This window comes from Vidua chalybeata, chromosome 9 (genome assembly GCF_026979565.1).
Source record: "Vidua chalybeata isolate OUT-0048 chromosome 9, bVidCha1 merged haplotype, whole genome shotgun sequence".
In the NCBI taxonomy this organism is placed as follows: Eukaryota; Metazoa; Chordata; class Aves; order Passeriformes; family Viduidae; genus Vidua; species Vidua chalybeata.
Window position 1 is genome coordinate 23438423 of NC_071538.1, and position 18191 is coordinate 23456613.

The 18191-nt window shown below is 38.6% G+C and overlaps 1 protein-coding gene across 2 annotated transcripts in view; it reads left to right on the forward strand.

Annotated features, from left to right (window-relative positions):
* Positions 1 to 447: 447 nt before the first annotated feature.
* The window catches only part of AGL (amylo-alpha-1, 6-glucosidase, 4-alpha-glucanotransferase), a 34255-nt gene continuing 16511 nt past the window's right edge, over positions 448 to 18191 (forward strand). For both annotated transcript variants that reach the window (XM_053950387.1, XM_053950389.1), the window contains exons 1-17: positions 448 to 594; positions 1017 to 1166; positions 3914 to 4124; positions 4962 to 5128; positions 5579 to 5782; positions 9719 to 9900; positions 10107 to 10218; positions 10512 to 10632; positions 10813 to 10915; positions 11004 to 11101; positions 11685 to 11824; positions 13515 to 13702; positions 15250 to 15373; positions 15947 to 16110; positions 16618 to 16719; positions 16966 to 17118; positions 17199 to 17349. In XM_053950387.1, the coding sequence (XP_053806362.1) occupies positions 1085 to 1166; positions 3914 to 4124; positions 4962 to 5128; positions 5579 to 5782; positions 9719 to 9900; positions 10107 to 10218; positions 10512 to 10632; positions 10813 to 10915; positions 11004 to 11101; positions 11685 to 11824; positions 13515 to 13702; positions 15250 to 15373; positions 15947 to 16110; positions 16618 to 16719; positions 16966 to 17118; positions 17199 to 17349 (2302 nt within the window). In that variant the 5' untranslated portion in view covers positions 448 to 594; positions 1017 to 1084. The remainder of the gene's footprint in view (positions 595 to 1016; positions 1167 to 3913; positions 4125 to 4961; positions 5129 to 5578; positions 5783 to 9718; positions 9901 to 10106; positions 10219 to 10511; positions 10633 to 10812; positions 10916 to 11003; positions 11102 to 11684; positions 11825 to 13514; positions 13703 to 15249; positions 15374 to 15946; positions 16111 to 16617; positions 16720 to 16965; positions 17119 to 17198; positions 17350 to 18191) is intronic.

An 18191-nucleotide genomic window follows, 5' to 3' on the forward strand; every position in this document is an offset into this window, starting at 1 on the left:
CGCTTCGCGGGGCCGCCAGCAGAGGGGCGGGACCGGGAGCTGAGGGGCGGGACCGGGAGCTGAGGGGCGGGGTCGGCTCGGCGGGGCGGGGCCGAGAGCGGAAGAACGGGGCCGGGCAGGGCGGGGCCGAGAGCGGAGGGGCGGGACTAAGGCCGGAGGGGCGGGACTAAGGCCGGAGGGGCGAGGCCGGGTGGGGCCTTGAGCGGCTGGGCGGGACCTGCCGGGGAGAGAGCGAGAGCGGAGGGGCGGGGTAGCCCCGGCAGGGTAGCCCCGGCCGGGCCGTCCCGCAGTGCCGCCCCGCAGTGCCGCCGGGGCGGGTCCTGGGCTCTCGCGGGAGCTGCGCCGGCGCCGCCCGTCTCCGAGCGCGGCTGCCGCGGAACCAATAAACTTTGTTTAAAAAAAAAAAAAAAAAAAAAAAGACAAGGAAAGGGCAGGAAAGGAGCGGCGCCGCCGCGGCTGTGGGCAAGTGCGTTACTGACCGCCGAACTAGGCTAGGGCGGCCGCTGCGGGCAGCTCCAGCCCCGGCTCCGCTCGGCCTCGGCAGCCGTCGCCCGCCGCAGGGAGCGGCGCCTCCGCCGCTCTGCGGGCCCGCTCGTGAGTATGGTGGAACGGCTGCGGTGGGCAGCGCTCCCCGCGGAGGGCGCCGGGGCGGCCGTGAGGGGCCTGGCGGGGCACTCCGGCAGCGCCGGGGCGGGCGCGAAGAGTGACAGGTGTCAGGCTTCCCCTTCCCGGGGGCACCCCTTAGCTCTGGCTGCGGGCCGGGCCGCACTGTGGGACGGGAGTTGCTCCGGGGTGCTGCCGGCGGCGGTCCCCGGCCGGGGCAGGGCTGGGCTCTGCCTGACAGCTCGTCCCGTACCGCCTCCCCTCCGCCCTGCCCTGCAGTGCCGAGTCTCCGCGCTCCCCCGGCACCGGGGAACATGTAAGCGCGGCCGGCGGCGCGAGGCGCTCCTGAGCGGCCGCGTGCTGCCGGGGGTCTCCGCTGACCCGCGGGGTTTTGTTCTGTTCCCTCACGGCAGGGTTCGCCTCTCCATCCCCGCACTGAGAGTCCCGGCGCGGCGGGAGCGCCGGACGGGCGGCCGCAGCCATGCCGGGCGGTAAGGAGACGCGGCTGCTGCACCTCGGCGAGATGGAGAAGCTGGACAAGACCCTCTTCAGGCTGGAGCAGGGTAGGTCGGGGTGCCGGGACCAGGTGAGAAGGAAATAGCCAGGACCTCGTCATTGTCTTTGCATGGTGGTGGAAAGAGAGCTCATACTGAAGTGGAGGAGTTTTGGGGATATATGGGAGGTGTTGGTTTGGGTTTGGTTGTGGGTTGTTTTGTTTTGATTTGTTTCTACTGCAGAGCTCTATGGGCTCCGCACACAGTTTAATCTGAATCATTAAACTCCAGAAATGAAGAGCAGATTGGCCAAGAGCCGTCAGTCTTCATGGGGCTGAAGCGCGAAGCATTTTTTAGACAGGCCTTTTCCTTCTCCTTTTATAGCCTGTACTTCAGTGACCCTCATAAGTCAAGGTCTCCAGTGTTTATCTTCTTATGCAGCACCCCATTTTAATATTGCAATTTTGAAATCTATCGGTAATACTTGCATTTTGCAAAGTCTGCAGGTTTGAGGTAGTGCTTCAGAATATAAGCTCTTTAGCAACTCCTAAATCTTGTTATCAGATTTGTTATATTATCAGAGCTATGTATCATGCTGCATACTTATAAGAACTTGATGTTATTTCTTCCTGAGAGTGTTTTTAAGTCTATTTGTAAAAAAAAGTCCAAAACCCATCCACTAATTGGTCTACTTTTATGCTGGTCAGCAAATTTAGACTACAAAGGAGCAAGGTTTTGGTTCTTGAGAATAAAAATTCTCTTCAACTATATTGATTCCAAAATCTTCTGACCAGCCTAATGTAAGGAAATGTCAATAATGAAGAAGTGCAGAGTTGATCCTAACTTCCATTTTTAACTTATCCATCAAGTTGTGTAAAATTTCTTGAAAGGAGGGAAGCAGAAGTCCATGGCTGTCAGACATTCAAAGTGCCCCTGCTGGTAGCAGTCTCTGAGAGGGCATAGCTAATTTTGAGCATAGCATTTCTGCTGTCAGTATAACTCTTAGAGGAAATAAGATATCAGTGGCATATATCCCTGTGCTCTAATTTTAGTAATCCCTGTATCAAAATGTCAGGCCAGTACTGAAGAGAGTGTACTTAACCTTCCAAAAGTGGTTTTATACATATATGTATTACATTCAAATGAGCTTCATTTTACCTGACAGACATTCAGATCTGAAAACAGCTGCTTTGCCTGGTGTGTTTTGGTGCAGTGGTGATTTTGTTAATAAGAGAAACACAAAGCTGGATAACACTTATGTTTAAATGTATTCAGATATTGAACTCTGGTATTAGAGTTCCCATGATTCTATTTAATAAGCAAGTAGTTTTTTTCAGCTTAAGGTATTGTAGCTTGGTGTCCAGAATTTTTTACAGTCTCTGATTCATTATCTGTGTACTAATATTTTTGCTCTTTTTTGCAAGTACTCAGGTTTCTTTTAGTCCCAGTTTTGTAGACTGCTAGGGCTAGTAGGTGATTTACTGCACTTAACTACGTGACTGGCATGTACTGTGTAAGAACTTACATCTGTTACATTCACTTGAATAAACCCTGCACTTAGCCACTTGAGATAGTGAGCATCATACCTGCAAGTGAAAACTTTTTTGAAATCTCCTGACTAAACAGAATTTTTTATGTCTAACTCAGTAGAGTACATATGCTTTTATGTTCTAATTTTTTAACTTAAATTTTTCTCAGTATCACAGGTATCTTAAGCTTAAACTTATGCCTCTTTCTATGTGTGTGTGAGACCTGAAGCACACATTCAAGATTCCTTTTAGTTTGTTGAGCTCTCTGAAAGTTTAACAATTTGTATATTGTAGATCACACGCAAGTATACATAATTCTTCAGTTAAAACATAAGAAATTCACCTGTTTAGTGAATCTTCAGTGAATAATGAAGGTATTTGAAATATTTTCTGGTTGTAAATGTGTTCCTAATATTTTTAGATGTTTTCATGGGTTGGCCTGCTATAAAGACTTGGTAAACCTAAGTACTTAAAGACTGTGTAATCCAAAATCTACATAAAATAGTGTGTAGTCTGATGATCATGGTGTTTTGCTGTATTTTATTTTTAAAACTTTATGTAGCAAAAACAAACAAATTGGAAAGAAGATGAATGGTGCCATGTTAGCAAAGGAAAAAGGATATATGTAAAGTATGCCAGGATATATGTAAAGTATGTTAGGAAGGAAGGGAGAGATGATGCAGTTTTGAGTGCTGCAATATAAGGTTTGAACCTATTAAAGATTGTCCAAAGAAGAGCAGTGAAGATGCTGAAGGGCCTTGAGGGAAAACTGAGGCGTGGCCAAGGTCACTTGGCCTGTCTACCTCATTGCAGTCTGCAACTTCCTTGTGAGGGGCTGATGCTGATCTCTGCTCTGTGGTGACAGTGACAGAACCCAAGGGAATGGCCTGGAGCTGTGCCAGGGGAGGTTTTGGTTGGATATTAGGAAAAAGTTCTTCACCCCAAGGTGGTTGGGCACTGGGACAGGCTCCCTAGGGAAGTGGTGACAGCACCAAACCTGACAGAGTTCAAGGAGCATTTGGACAATGCTCTCAGGCACATGGTGTGATTCCTGGGGAATTCTGTGCAGTGCTGGGAGTTGGACTTGAGTGGTCCTTGTGAGGGCCTTCCAGCTCAGGATGTTTTATGATTCTATGCTGTAGAAATTTATAATTGTGCTGAAATTCTGAGCAGATGTGATGGTGCTATTAATATAGTAGCAAATTAGGAATTGTAATAAGAGACTAGAAATACCTAGTTCTCCTGATCAAGTGATTTTACCTTTTGTCTTTTTCTTTTTTCCTTGAGGTTTTGAGCTACAATTCCGATTGGGCCCAACTCTTCAGGGCAAGCCTGTTACTGTGTATACAAATTATCCAGCTTCTGGAGAAGCATTTGATCGCCACAAGTTCAGGACACTGTCATGGCACAATCCCACAGGAAAAGAAGATGACTCTGACAAATACTGCAAGTTGGATCTCCAAATTTCTGGGTCATACCAGTACTATTTTAGTCTTGGGTAAGTGAAATTTGTGTATTTGCACCCAAATGCAGTTTGCTCCCTTGGTCTACATGAAAAACCCCCTTTTTTTCCATACGTTTTTCAAATTGCAACCAAGGGACCAATTAGAATCCACCAATGAAAGACAGTAATATATAGTACTTTCTGACAGTTATAGACAGTTATATAGTACTTTCTGATGCAGAGATATTCTGGAGAATACACAGAACCAAGCTGATCAACTTTCTATGAATGTTGGAGAAGCAGTCTATTTTTACAAGTTGTCAAATTCTAATGATTATTTTGTACTCTCTTCATTAACTTTGAGGGTTGTTTTCTATCTAGCACAGAGGTTCTGGCATTCTTTACTTGGATCCTTTGCTTTGTCTTTTGTTTTAGTGGGACAACTGCAGAAGAGAATGCTGCTGTCTGTAATAGTTGTAGTCTGGTATTTTGTGTTTCTGGATGATGGGTGGTTAAATTCTTCCAGGCTTGAGACAATTAGCTCAGGTACCTTCCTGAGGATGGGGCTCAAAATGTAGATCTATGTGTAATAGACGGGCAGTCCTGCTTTCTGTGTTTCCATATGCCAAAAGGAGGAACCAGTACTGCATCTGAGAAAATAGCAAGATATCTCACTTTTCCAGAGTTTTAAGCAGAGAGACGATGCATAAGAGATGAACATTTCAGTGTTTACTATTTACTTCATGTGTCATGCAGTCCTGTTGCCCCTCTCCCTCCAGCAACTGTACTGGGCTGCTGTGTTTCTGAAAACCTATGCTATTTGAATTCTCTCTCTGAAACAGACTGGTACAATCGGTGTTAATTATACCAATGAAAATTATTTTTTCCTAGAAATGAAAAAAGTGGTGGTGGTTACATAGTTGTGGATCCCATTTTGCATGTTGGAGCTGATAATCATGTGCTGCCTTTGGATTGTGTTACGCTCCAGACATACCTCGCTAAGTGTCTGGGACCGTTTCATGAATGGGAAGATAGGCTTAAAGTGGCAAGAGAAACAGGTAATGCTAATAGACATATTCAAGGATAGAAGCTTTAGTTTTATGATCAAAACCCAAAGTTACACAGAAGAGCTTCAGTGTAAACAATTAATAGATTCTTTGTTGATTATATATTTTCTACTATAGTCAATTTCATTAACAGATTAAGTCAGTGAATTGATTAAAATATTGGCAGAGATGCAAAAATTCAGGGATTTCCTAATATGGGAAACCACTTATTTTATTGTTTTCATTTCAGATAGACTTGTAAGTTTGTAGAACTGACAGGGTGATTTTTAAAGCTTGTGTTACATAGAATTTGAAGGGGAAGATTCAGATTAAGAAGGGGAAGATTCAGACTGGTTATTCCAAACAGTAGCTCTAAGTACATAAGTGCAGCTTATTATGCTTCTTTCAATTAACTTTGACTGGGTTTTTTTCTCATTAAATAAATCCGGTTTTATTTCATAGGTTACAACATGATTCATTTTACGCCACTACAGACACTTGGACTATCTAGATCATGTTATTCATTGGCTGACCAGTTGGAAGTAAACCCTGAATTTTCTAACCATAATAAAAAGTGCACTTGGAGTGATATAGGAGCGCTTGTGGAGAAACTGAAAAATGAATGGAATATGCTTTGCATCACAGATGTAGTCTACAATCATACTGGTATGATTTTTGTGTGTTAATAACCAGATTGGTCCTATAATTATATTTCATTATTTCCCTTAACTTCTCCCTCTTGAACCCATTTTTAGTAGCTGTTTTAAACAATTTAGTTGTCTTTGTCTTTGAGTCTCTCAAATACAGGACAACTCCTTGCAATTATAACTGATATGTCTCTGTAACAGGTATTCAGTAGTATTGCTACTGAAAGAGTGAGGAGAGCCCTTCTTAAAAAGCATTAATAAGTTGTGTGTCTGTAATATAGTATGTACTACAGTATAATGCTATACTGTATAGTATGCCTGTCTCCATTATCTGTGGTGTGCAGATCCCATATATTTGAACAGAGTCTGTATTAGGAATTGTTTGAGCATAAACTGAGTACTTTCTCGTTAAAGAGGGTATTATGCTTGTAGCTGCTTAAAAGTAACTGCTCTAATTTGGGTCTAACATGCAGACTAGAAAAAGAGTTGGGACAAGAAGGTAGGATTAAGTAATGGGGGGAAAATGTTACAGCTCAGTCTGTGGGGGAAAAAAGAAGAGAGCTTTGTGTTTGGGGCAGCCTTTTTTTTAAGCATTGGTATATTAATACATCAAAGGTGTTATGTTTCTTAATTGCGGGAGGGACAGTGGATTTTTTTCTGTGTGATCTGATGAAATTTAAAGTGTAGTACTTAATCTTTTGATTATTTGGATAATGAGTTTTCTTTGTAATGCAGTTGCTACTGCATACAGTTATCTTAAAGATCCTAAAGACAATTACCATTCTCATAGCAGAGACTAAAACAAGGAGTTATTTAGATTGATGTCATTTGAGGCTCAACAATGCCTAAAAATAATTAATTTGTGAATTTCAAGGTTTATTTGCTTTAGTTCTTTGGTGTTGACTTTTGCCAAACATTTCTGTCCAATCAGCCTTGAACACAGTGCGTTCCCTGCCTGTTTGTTGAGAAGTTACTAGTTATGGTTGTTGGCTCTGTGTCTGAGGCAATCAGGCTTTTAAACATCCTTCCAGTTCTAGATAAAAAATTTCTTACACTTTTCAACTAGGGATAAAAAATGTCTTACACTTTTAAACTAGATGTCCGGTTACTCTTAGAGATGCTTGAGATCCTCTCATTTTTGAACAGTGTATATTTGAATGTTACTAAGGAGAATGTTTTTAGATGGACAGAAAGATCTTAACTATAATAGTTACACACCAGAATATATTTGAGAAGGAAAATATTGTGTTACTTTGCTACATTTGTGGAAGGACGTTTTCAGGTTACATTCAGAGTTAATGTAATCTTCATTGGAATGGATGACTCAACATTAGTACTATGGTGAAAAGATGGTCAGAAGTGTCTTCTAAGAGGATAGAAATATTCAGATTATTGTGGTTTTTAGATCATTAAACAAGGTATCCTTAATGACATTGTTGCCTGTCATGATGCCTCAGCTTACAGTGGTTCTGTCTGTTGGTAGTTTCTGCTTTCCAGTGGAGACCATTGTGTAAAAATGGCATTGCTTACCCTCTGCCCCTGTGGGAGCCAAGCAGCATCACCTGCAGGATCAGGCATTAAGCTGAGGTGTTTGATGTTCACCCTGGAGTGAAGCCCACGCTGTGGGCACAGCAGGGAACAGTGGGAATCAGCTCTGGATGTCTCTGTGAGGCTTTAATGAAGGGCAGCATCTGTGGCTCAACTTGAAAAGTTATGCACTGATGTAAAATGTCCCTGAGCCTTTGGCATCTTTGCAGGAGTATCACAGATAAACTTGCAAACCCTCTCTGGTAACTGGGAATATTCAAATAAGAAAGATGTTTACATTTACTTTTCACCAGGAGACAGAAAAAAGACAGTTGGAGTTTTTTTCTCTTCTGAGTTTTCCATGGCTGTAATAAATCATATAAAGGAGTAAAAATAAAACCAAGTAAATTATGTATTACTTTTCTTTCACAAGAGGCTACTTTTGTATGATTGTAATATAGCACTCGAGTAAATCTTACCTTCAAGTAAGGTTTGTGTTTAATTTATGTAAAAATGAGTTAGTCAGTTAATAAAATAATTTCAGATTTTTATAAGAAGAATGTAATGAATTTTAGAAAGTGTTCTGTAATTCCTCATCTTGGTGTTTCCGTATTCCTATGCTTATTTTATTCTATACACACACTCTTTACTATGTTATTATTTCCTTAGTTATAGCAAATGTAATCACCAGCAATGTTTTGGATAATTTTTCTTCTGCAGAGTTAGATTTCTCTTGGTGTTATGTTGTGAATCGCTGGAACTTACCTTCTGATCAGGAAACATCCTTCTGTTCTGTACCATAGTTAATGGAAGGCCTGTTGACTTTTTTTTAAATGCTAACCCTTTAGGTTTAAATTATATGTTGTCTTTTTAGAATTATTTGTATTTACTTATGAAATTCCTTTATAGGCAAAACCTAAGCTGGTTTTGCTTTTTGGAGAAGAAAGTTTTTCTCAGAAGTAGTAAAGGATAAAGAAAAAAAGAGCAGGAGGGAATAATCTGTTTGGCCTGGAACAGCCTTTAACAGCCTAACTTGATACTGCTTTACATAACTTTAAAACATGGTGGATTTAATAGTAGGTTGTATTTAAACCACAAGGATTTTAATTTCCACAAATGGTTTGACTTTATAATGATGAAATGCTGCCATATCTTGAGATACAATGGAAAAGGGTGCTCAGAAGAGCTGTTCACACTATAGACTGAGCTAGTAGTTCTCTTTTTCGCATTGACATTTTTATCTTCTTTGAACAAAGCAAATTTGGGATTTTAAGAGTTATTTGTTCTGCTATAATTCTGGATACATTAGTGACTCTTCATGTTTTCAATATAATAATTTGTTCTATATTTTCCCATGTGTGAAGTATTACTTCTGTTTCTCTCAGCTTTTCTGAAAACCTGGTTTTTGTTCTTAGGCATTCTGTGAGGTTTTCTTTTTATTTTCAGTTTTATAATGTAGTATTTCAGTTTGAAATATTCATTCAGAAGAATATATGAAATTTATTTTCATTTAAACAGTGTAGCAAAAGAGTTGCAAAAATAGAAAGAAATTAACTCTGGGATTTTTCTTCATTATTACACTTCCAAAATAAAAATTCTGTGCTATGTATGTATTTTCCTGTACTTCTGCATGTGTGCTGTCTATATTGGAATACAACACCTGTGTTCTAGTGAAGGCTCCTTATCTTCTCTAAGTTAATTTTTAATGTTCAGCATATCTTCTGGTGCTTGTTGATGGTGCAGGGGAAGCTTGGCAAATAGACACAGAGTGTAGTGTTTGGCCCGAATGAGTGTTCCATTTGCATGCACAGTGCACTCATCTTGCTGCGTGAGACTCGGTGATGTTGCTTCCTACAACTCAGCTTCGATGGACACAAGTGTCACAGCTAATCCTTTCTTAAATGCCCATTTAACTATATTGTGTATTAATTATTTTTTGGCTGTGTGCACTGTTCCTCTGGCTGTGTGTAGCATCTTGACAGGATGAAGAATATTAAAGAATAAACAACTTTATATTAAAGTTTAGGATGTATGTTTGGCTTTCAACACCTCAGGAATATCAGGATCTTACATTCAGGATTTGATGTATTTCTTGCACCATAATTTGATTTTTTTTTGGTGTTTTAGAATTGGTGATACTATTGCTTACTATTGATATCTTTATGTAACTAACAAAAGCTTTTTCTGCAGTCTCTGCAGTTGTATTTTTGACCAAAAAATCAGTAATAATGGTCAATCAGTAATAATATTTCTACACAACATATGATTTTCTATTGACATAGGAAACTTCAGTTGAAATGTGAATGAACTATATGTGTTATAGTACCTCAGCTTCTTGATGTTAAGATGTTTACAAAATACAACAAAGGGTTAAGCTCATGTATTTATGTTTTTGTTTGGTTCCCCCCCCCTCCCTTTCTTCACTAAGCTACTAACAGTGAATGGCTCAGGATACATCCAGAATGTGGCTATAACCTTGTAAATTCTCCTCACCTGAAGCCAGCTTGGGTCCTGGACAGAGCTCTGTGGCACTTGACCGGTATGGTGGCTGATGGAAAGTGTATTGCCAAAGGGGTCCCTCCCTTGATTGAAAATGATCAGCACTTGAATGTAAGTGAATGAGAACTAAGTATCAGCTTATGAACTGCATAAATAGCTGAATATACCTTTAATATTACTGGGGTTGTGTAAATGCACAAAAAATGGTGTATGCTTTGCAGATAGATTTAGTGAAATAAGCCCTTATTCCCCCCGTTTTTTAGCTTAATATAATTAACAAACAACCTTAGTAACTAATGCAGTTTTTATTTTTACAGTGTTTACGTAAAATAATTTATGAAGATATATATCCAAAACTGAAACTATGGGAATTTTTCCAAGTGGATGTTAACAAAGCTGTTCAGCAATTTAAAACCCTTCTAACTCAAGGTAAAGGAAGATTATGCTGCTGAAGCATGTGAATTATATATTTATAGTTCAAGAGACATAGGTAAACTTAACAGTTAGACAGAAAACAAGATAATGCTATTTTTTGCTATGTGAGACATCCGCTGTGCTGATTTAATATACAAGAATGCTTTGAGGGCTAGGAATATCTTTAAAGACCCCTTCAATACCTTCATCCACCTGCATCTTGGTTATGCTAGAATTATAAAAGTCATATGTCCATTAAATGTAATTCCTGTTTTTACTCTGAGTACTCATTTCTATTTTGTTCTCAGGCAAAATGGGCACTAAATCTGATCCAAATCAACATCTTCAAATAGTTCAGGACCCTGATTATAGACGACTTGGCTCTACTGTAGATATGAACATAGCACTGGCAACTTTTATACCGCACAGGTACTGCTTTACTGATTACAAGTTAAATTCTAAGTGAAGCTAAACTTACAAAGCCAAAAAAAGACATTATTTTCAGACATAAGGAAAAATTAGTTTTTGATTACTTTTAGTAATTTATGGTGCATGTTTTTAAAATACTTTTTTCTGATTGTTCTCTGCTTTTAATGTCCTTCTGATAAGCAATGGACCAGCTGCAATAGAAGAATGTTGTAACTGGTTTCGCAAGAGGATTGAGGAACTAAATGCTGAGCAATACAGACAAACTAGTCACCATCAAGAACAGGTGTTGAAATTACTGTTTTAATGCTGAATTGTTTAAAATTGCAAATAAATGCAGGCATTTCAATAATGCATAATTCAATTACTTCCAGGCTGTCAATTGCCTTGTGGGGACTGTGGTTTATGAACGAATCGCTTGTAATGGTCCTAAGCTGGGACCTATCAGTAGAAAACATCCCTTGGTTACCAGGTATATACATGTTTTCTTGTTTGTTTGGAAAGTATTAGAATCTATCCAGGGAAAGCAAGTTCAAAGTTCAATAAAATTATATATTTATATGTAGAAATATGTTTTCTTTGACATGGACAAATGCCACTTAGCAAATTGACAGGATTTTTTTTAAGCAACAGCAATAACTATTTCAGAAACAAATGTGATCAGAACACATGAGAAAATATTCAGAGCACATCAAAACCTTACATAGTGCAAATTGCTGTTGTAGGTGGAAGAGGAGTGAAGCTGGGAAAGTTTACACCTTTCATGTTTTATGTACTTGATGCCACTCATATCTAAAGAGCTACGGCTTTACTCTTACATTACCAGCTGACACCAAGATAGTGGCAACATCTGTTCTTGCTCCTTCAAAGCTTCCTTCAAAATAGAAAATTCTCCATCATTTATGCAAGTTGCTCTCTTTTTTATCTGTATTATGTACAAGCCAGTTCATAGCAGATACTTGAATTTCAAAGACAATGAATTGCAGCTTAGGTTACCATATGTGTTTGATGCTTGTCTCTTTGATTTCTCTTCTCACTGCCTGTCTATTCCATAGGTATTTTACATATCCATTCAAAGAGCTGACTGTGGAGGAAGAAGAAACTATGATACATCAGCCAGATAAAGCTTGTTATTTCATGGCTCATAATGGCTGGGTTATGGGAGATGATCCTCTTAGAAACTTTGCAGAACCAGGTTTGTAAAAGAAATTTGAAAATTCTTACAAACCATTTGATACTCTAGCCAAAGCAATAAGGATTTTATTAAATCTGTCTTCTTTCCAGATGTATTCCTATGAAGCTGCAGAATAGCAGATACTAAGCTTATAGCACTTTAATTTCCCATTCAGCATACAGATGAACAGTAAGAACTGGAATTCGAGGTACAGTTTTACAAGATTTGAGAGGGAAATTACCAGCTTTCTGCCACTGAAATGGGGATGTCCTGCCTCCCCACTTCTGTCATTGTCTTTGTTGCTTACTTTGTACTTTGTTCCAACACCAGTGCTTGTTGGCATTTCCATGAGACAATGACAGTGTGGCAGAAAAACTAATGCAATGAAAAGGTGAATAGTGTTTTACTGCATTAGTGAGCAAAAACTGGATCCTTGAAAAGTCTGCTGAGTGGCAGTCAGGCAGTCAAGAGATGACCCAGTTAAGCCAAATTAAGTATGCAGATTACTTGTGAAGGTAAAATAGGGCATGAAATCACCATGCAGTAAAATACTGCATTATAATTCCTTTGGGGACAGTGTTGATACCCAATAAATGCAAAAAAACCTTGTGTACAGAGTAGCCATTCAGTTGATAAACTAAATGAAACAAAGGCCAGTTTAACTGTAATTAAAAATTGTCTGAAAGTTTGAGTCTGCTTTACAAGCTAATCTGGTGATACTCCAGAGTGATCTGCAGTTAGCAAACATTTGATTTCTGCAAAGTAATCTACACCCTTTTCACTAAATTTTATTTACTTTTATTCTCCTCAAGAATTGAGATAATACATGTTTTAAGAGTGTTTTTGTTCAGTTGCCTTCAGATTATTGCCCTTTCTCCTAGGCAGATTTTTGTATTTTTTCCCTCTCATTCACTGGCTTTAGTTAGCACTCTTAATTTCCATTACTGAGGTTTCTCTTGTAACTCAGCTACAGGACTTTGAGTGCTTTATATTTGTGTTATGCCTTTGTTTTATGCCACACATTATTTCAGCTGAGAACACAATGTGAAAATGTGGTACACAAAGGCACCATAAAGGAATTGCAAAACAAATGCAGTCAGTTCTCTAAATGATCCTTTGAAAAACATCCAAAGAAACAGTTTTTCTCTCTGTCTGGCTGTGCTGCTATTAGTGAAGAAAAGGGTTGTCTGTGCTTACGTGAGTGTTTTGGGAATTTGTGATAATTTACAGTTCTCTTTTTTTACTTACTGTCTTCGGAAATTCATCACAGTCTGCTGTTAATAGAAGATAAAATTGTAAATTGTGGCTGTGACAGATTATGAAAACGCAGTGAGATTCTTTTTTGAATTTGACCAGTGTGAAAAGCAAAACTACTAATTTTGTTTGTTTGATGTTTTTTTCTTTTTCTGAAGTACAGGTTTTTATACTACGTTGAAGAATTAAAAGGAATTTTATTTCAATCTGAAGAATTGTTGCAATATCACTACAGAAGCTAAATGTTCCCATGGAAGAGTGTGAAATTTTACATCAGTGTAGTGTATATAGATTTTTGAGTTGATGTGGTTTTTGTTAGAATTTTTACTGTTCATTACAGTGTCGTTCTATTCTCCAGCAGTAGAAAATGCCACATTTTCATTTTGGTGCACATTCTATACTCTTTCTCTCTCTATATATATATATACATACTGAAGTGAATTTATTTCCTTTACAGGTTCAAATGTGTACTTGAGAAGAGAGCTCATTTGTTGGGGAGACAGTGTAAAACTGCGTTATGGTAATAAACCTGAAGACTGCCCATACCTCTGGGCACATATGAAAAAATACACTGAAATCACTGCCAAATATTTCCATGGTGTTCGTCTGGACAACTGCCACTCAACACCTATTCATGTAGCTGAGGTACGCAAAATTAAGCATGTTTATTATAAAGCAGCTTCCTGTCTGTGAAATAGATCCTGCAGATTTCACAGCAGCAGTGCAGGATTTACGTGGCAGAATTTAAGTGGGAATGAATCTTCCTCATTGCATAAAACGAAGGTTTCTTGTCTGGTGATGTTCAGAAATGGTTTCAGCTACCTTAAATTGTAGAGTGGTATAGTTATTGTATCTTTTACTTCTCTACTTTAGCTGAAATATTGTGGATGTGGATGGGCCTGGCTACCTTTTCCCTCATTGAGCGGTGGTCGTAGTGCAGTGACTGCCAGTATGTCAGTCTGAGATGGAGCCATTGCCAAGACTTGAATGAAAGTCTGACTGTTTTGGGTGGTTTTTTTTTGCCATATATATTTTGCTATTGCTAAATTAAACAGGAAGTGGTTCATTTTAAAAGCTGGTAGTGAACTCCTGCAACAAGTTTTGTCTGGGAAACTTCTTCATTGCTAAGACTAGTGCTGCTTGTTTCCCAGGGAGCTGACTACATCCCAAAGTTGAACTTGCCTAGTAAATTAGCTTTAAATAGGTTTGGAGTAGTGCAGCTTGTTAGCGCTTAATCTTAACTTTGTAACAGAGCTTACCTCAACCTATAAAGAGCTCTCTAAAACAAGTTGATTTGCCCGTTCAAGTTGTAAGTAGCCTTTTCAAAACTTCTGCCATTCTTTTGTTCAGTGTTACTATTTTTGGAATGGTAACTGCAAAGGCTTACACTGAAGTGCTTCTCAGATTTCGTAGTTCAATAGGTATCTCTTTTATCCAACCTTTGCTCTTGTATTTTGAGCTAAGATTTTGTTTTAAAACAAAGCAGTAGTTAGCTTAAAGTCTATAGAAAAATTCCTAGAATTACTTAATCCATAAGTAATACCGGTAAAATATAACCATGGTTTTCTGAAACTTTCATGTTATCAATATTTTTAATGTGCTGCATATATTGAATGATCATTTATGTTCTGTTAACATTCATGTTAATGTTTGTGTATACATAGCTGACAATGGATGTCTTGCATTAAAAATATATTGTGATCTATAGGAGATGCTAGCAACAGCCAGATCAGTCAGACCTAATCTTTATGTGATAGCTGAACTCTTCACGGGCAGTGAGTACATTGACAATGTTTTTGTCAACCGCCTGGGAATTACCAGCCTGATTAGAGGTACAATAAGCAGTTGAAAATTATGTAGGATTGTCATGTATGGTTTGGAGTTTTAAATGTGAAACTAACATTGGTATGCTTTTTTATTTTTCTTACATATTCATGTTCTTTGCTTATGCAATTATCTTTTCTTCGTGTTCTGTTTAACTCCTCCTGTGTTGTATGCTAATTCTTGGTTTTGCTTATGTTTGTGTGTCCTCTTCTGTGTAACAACTTGTTTTGTTCCTTAATTTTGGCTTTCTATTTATCTTTGCTGCATGGCATTTTCCTATTGTCCAATCCCTGCCTAGCTTTGAAACTTGTCCTTTTTTGTATCTACCTTTCCCCTTTCTGTGGCTTTTTTGGCTGTGCTTTTTGCAGTACATGCTGGACACAGCTAGAAAATTGCGAGCCGATTTGTATGTAGTGGCTGAACTGTTCACAGGAAATGAGGAGCTGGACAATATCTTTGTGAATAGGCTGGGCATTACCTCCTTAATAAGAGGTAGGCTTGCTGCGTGTGTGGTCTCTTTCCAACGAGAGATTATAGATGACATGCTTTTTCCAAGAAAAAGTTTTCTACCAGATTATGCACTTTAAATTTCAAACTCCATATCATCAGAAGTACAGATTCTGTGTTGTAACTTTTTTGATAATTGGCAAAAAATAAAGTACTAGCCATAAAATAAGAGAAGACCTCCTTTGTTAGTTTACAGAAGGCTAAGTATTTTACTCTTGATCTAGTGAAGGAAAAAGGAGTTGTAGCACAGGTCTGCCATGTAAGTCCTGCATCATGTCTGATTTTTGTTGCATGAGTTTTTTAAAGCCTGTGAGAAACAGTTTGATCTCTGCTTTTTTATCCTTTTTTTCCCATTAGCTTTCTCTTCCTTAATACATTATAATAAATTGAATATTTCAAGTTTCCACACTGGAGAATATAGCTATATGTGTTTGATTTTCTTTTTTATGATTGAATACACCAAAATAACAACTTCTAAATGCCACATTAACATCTTTGTGCGTGCTGTCCTGTGTGGTAGTTATTGTTATGCAAACACTTAGGTATTCTGTTCCGTAGAGGCCATGACTGCCTACAATAGCCATGAAGAGGGGAGGTTGGTCTATCGGTTTGGAGGTGAGCCTGTCGGATCTTTCGTTCAGCCACGTTTGAGGCCTTTGATGCCAGCTATTGCTCATGCACTGTTTATGGATATTACACATGATAATGAATGTCCAATTCAGGTGAGGACATAAACAAAAAAAATAATTACCTTTAATGTTTTTGGGAGTGATATTTCCAAACTGTGGGAGGGCTTGATGCAATCTGGATATCCTGAACAAATGCAGTTCAGCTCAAGCTTTCATGCAGAGTAAAAAAAATTGTAACAATACCTTCTGACATTCAAGATTTTGTCTTTCAAAGGAGAAGTATATAAAGTTACTAAATAAGCTGGTTTGAGTCTTTCATCCAGCTGCTGTAAGCAGCTTATTGACCTCTTCTCCTGAGCTTGTTTACAGGCAGGAATGAGAGAAAGTGGTGGGCAGGGAGTGCTTATTTTGATTTTTCTGAAGTTGCTTTTCTTAGTTAATTTGCAGAAATTTTCTCCAATAATTGTATTGTAATTGAGGAAATTATGGCCATGGGCTTAGCACTTCCTTTATTAGATTGAGTGTATCTTCTGTCTGCTGAATTGAAGGATTGAATTTTCTTGGTTTCACTATTCATTACCTATATATTTCTTGATGCAGCACCGATCTGCATATGATGCTCTTCCTAGTGCAATGATTGTTTCCATGGCATGCTGTGCTACAGGAAGTACCAAAGGCTATGATGAACTAGTACCACACCAGGTACGTGTCTCCAATTCAACTCCTAAGCTACCTTTAAAAATACCTTTTATTCTCATCCTAGAACACATATTTTTATTCAAACAAATGTTGTTTGTTTGAAATTCCAAGCAGTTTGGTGTCTGGTGTTATTTCAGATTGTCCAGCTTCATATGAAATTTGAATTTATTATACAGTTCTGACCTCAAGGTGTGGTAGTTTTTATTTCCCAGAGTAGTTCATATTTGCTTAAATTTGTTTTTTTTACAGATCTCTGTAGTATCTGAAGAGAGGTTTTATGCAAAGTGGAATCCAGCAGCACATCTGACCTCTGGTGAAGTTAATTTCCAAACAGGAATTCTAGCAGGAAGGCTGGCCATAAATAGGCTGCATCAGGAGCTGGGGGCTAAAGGCTTTAATCAGGCAAGAAGTGAGGGTAACACTGCGATTTCTTCGTATGTGTGCTCTGAGTGAGCACAGTTGCAATGTTATGTCTTTTCTAGGTGTATGTAGATCAAGTTGATGAAGATATAGTTGCAGTGACAAGACACTGCCCTAACACACACCAGTCTGTGGTGGCTGTGTGTCGAACTGCCTTCAGGGATCCTAAAACTTGTTTCTACAGTAAAGAAGTACCTGAAATGTGTATCCCAGGTAAACAGACTTCTTTCCAAAAGCTGTTGTCATGTACAAAAATTTCAAGTTATTCATGCTTTTTAACTTCAAGCACATGCTCGTGAAGTCCATATGAGAACTTTCAGTATATAATGCTCCTTTTATATGTACTAACACCTATGTCCCAGAAGTGGTTAAAGAACCAATAACAGACTTGCAATGCTTAGGGTTTTCAGAAGCATTCATATTGAGTGTATTCCAGCTGCAAGCTCCCCTTGAGGGTGTGAGGGGGGTTTATGGTCTTGTTTGTGAACTAGTAATAGTTAATAGTGAGATGGTTAATTGTACAGAGTTGGGGGATTACTGTTTATTCTGTAATACTGGGGAAAAAGGCTAAAATTTTCTCCTATTTGTTGATTCCATTGCTGTTCAGCTTTCAAATATATATAGCAATTTTGTAGCTTGAAAACACATATTGGTAAGAACTCTGTGTTAAGTTAATGTAAAGACAATATGTATGCAGAACATATATTAATACATAGTATATGTATGCAATACATAATTAACTATGTGGAGTATTTACTGTACTTTAAAGTAGCAAAGTATAATGACTTCTATACATTACCTGGAAATGTTTCTGAAGAGAAGCTTTCCAAACTGGCTTTTTAAATATACTTAGTTCTTTGAGTGCATCTGTGGGCTTGTTTTAAAATCAGTCACATTATGTTTTAAGTTATTTACAAGACTTGCATACCTTATGTCTGTGAATTACTTAAAGGATAGAGAAAATTAGAATTTGTATATTAATAATAAATTGTTACCCTTTAAAGATAAACCATCTGTATCTGCAATTTGTAGAGCAGTCTAGCACACTAATAGGC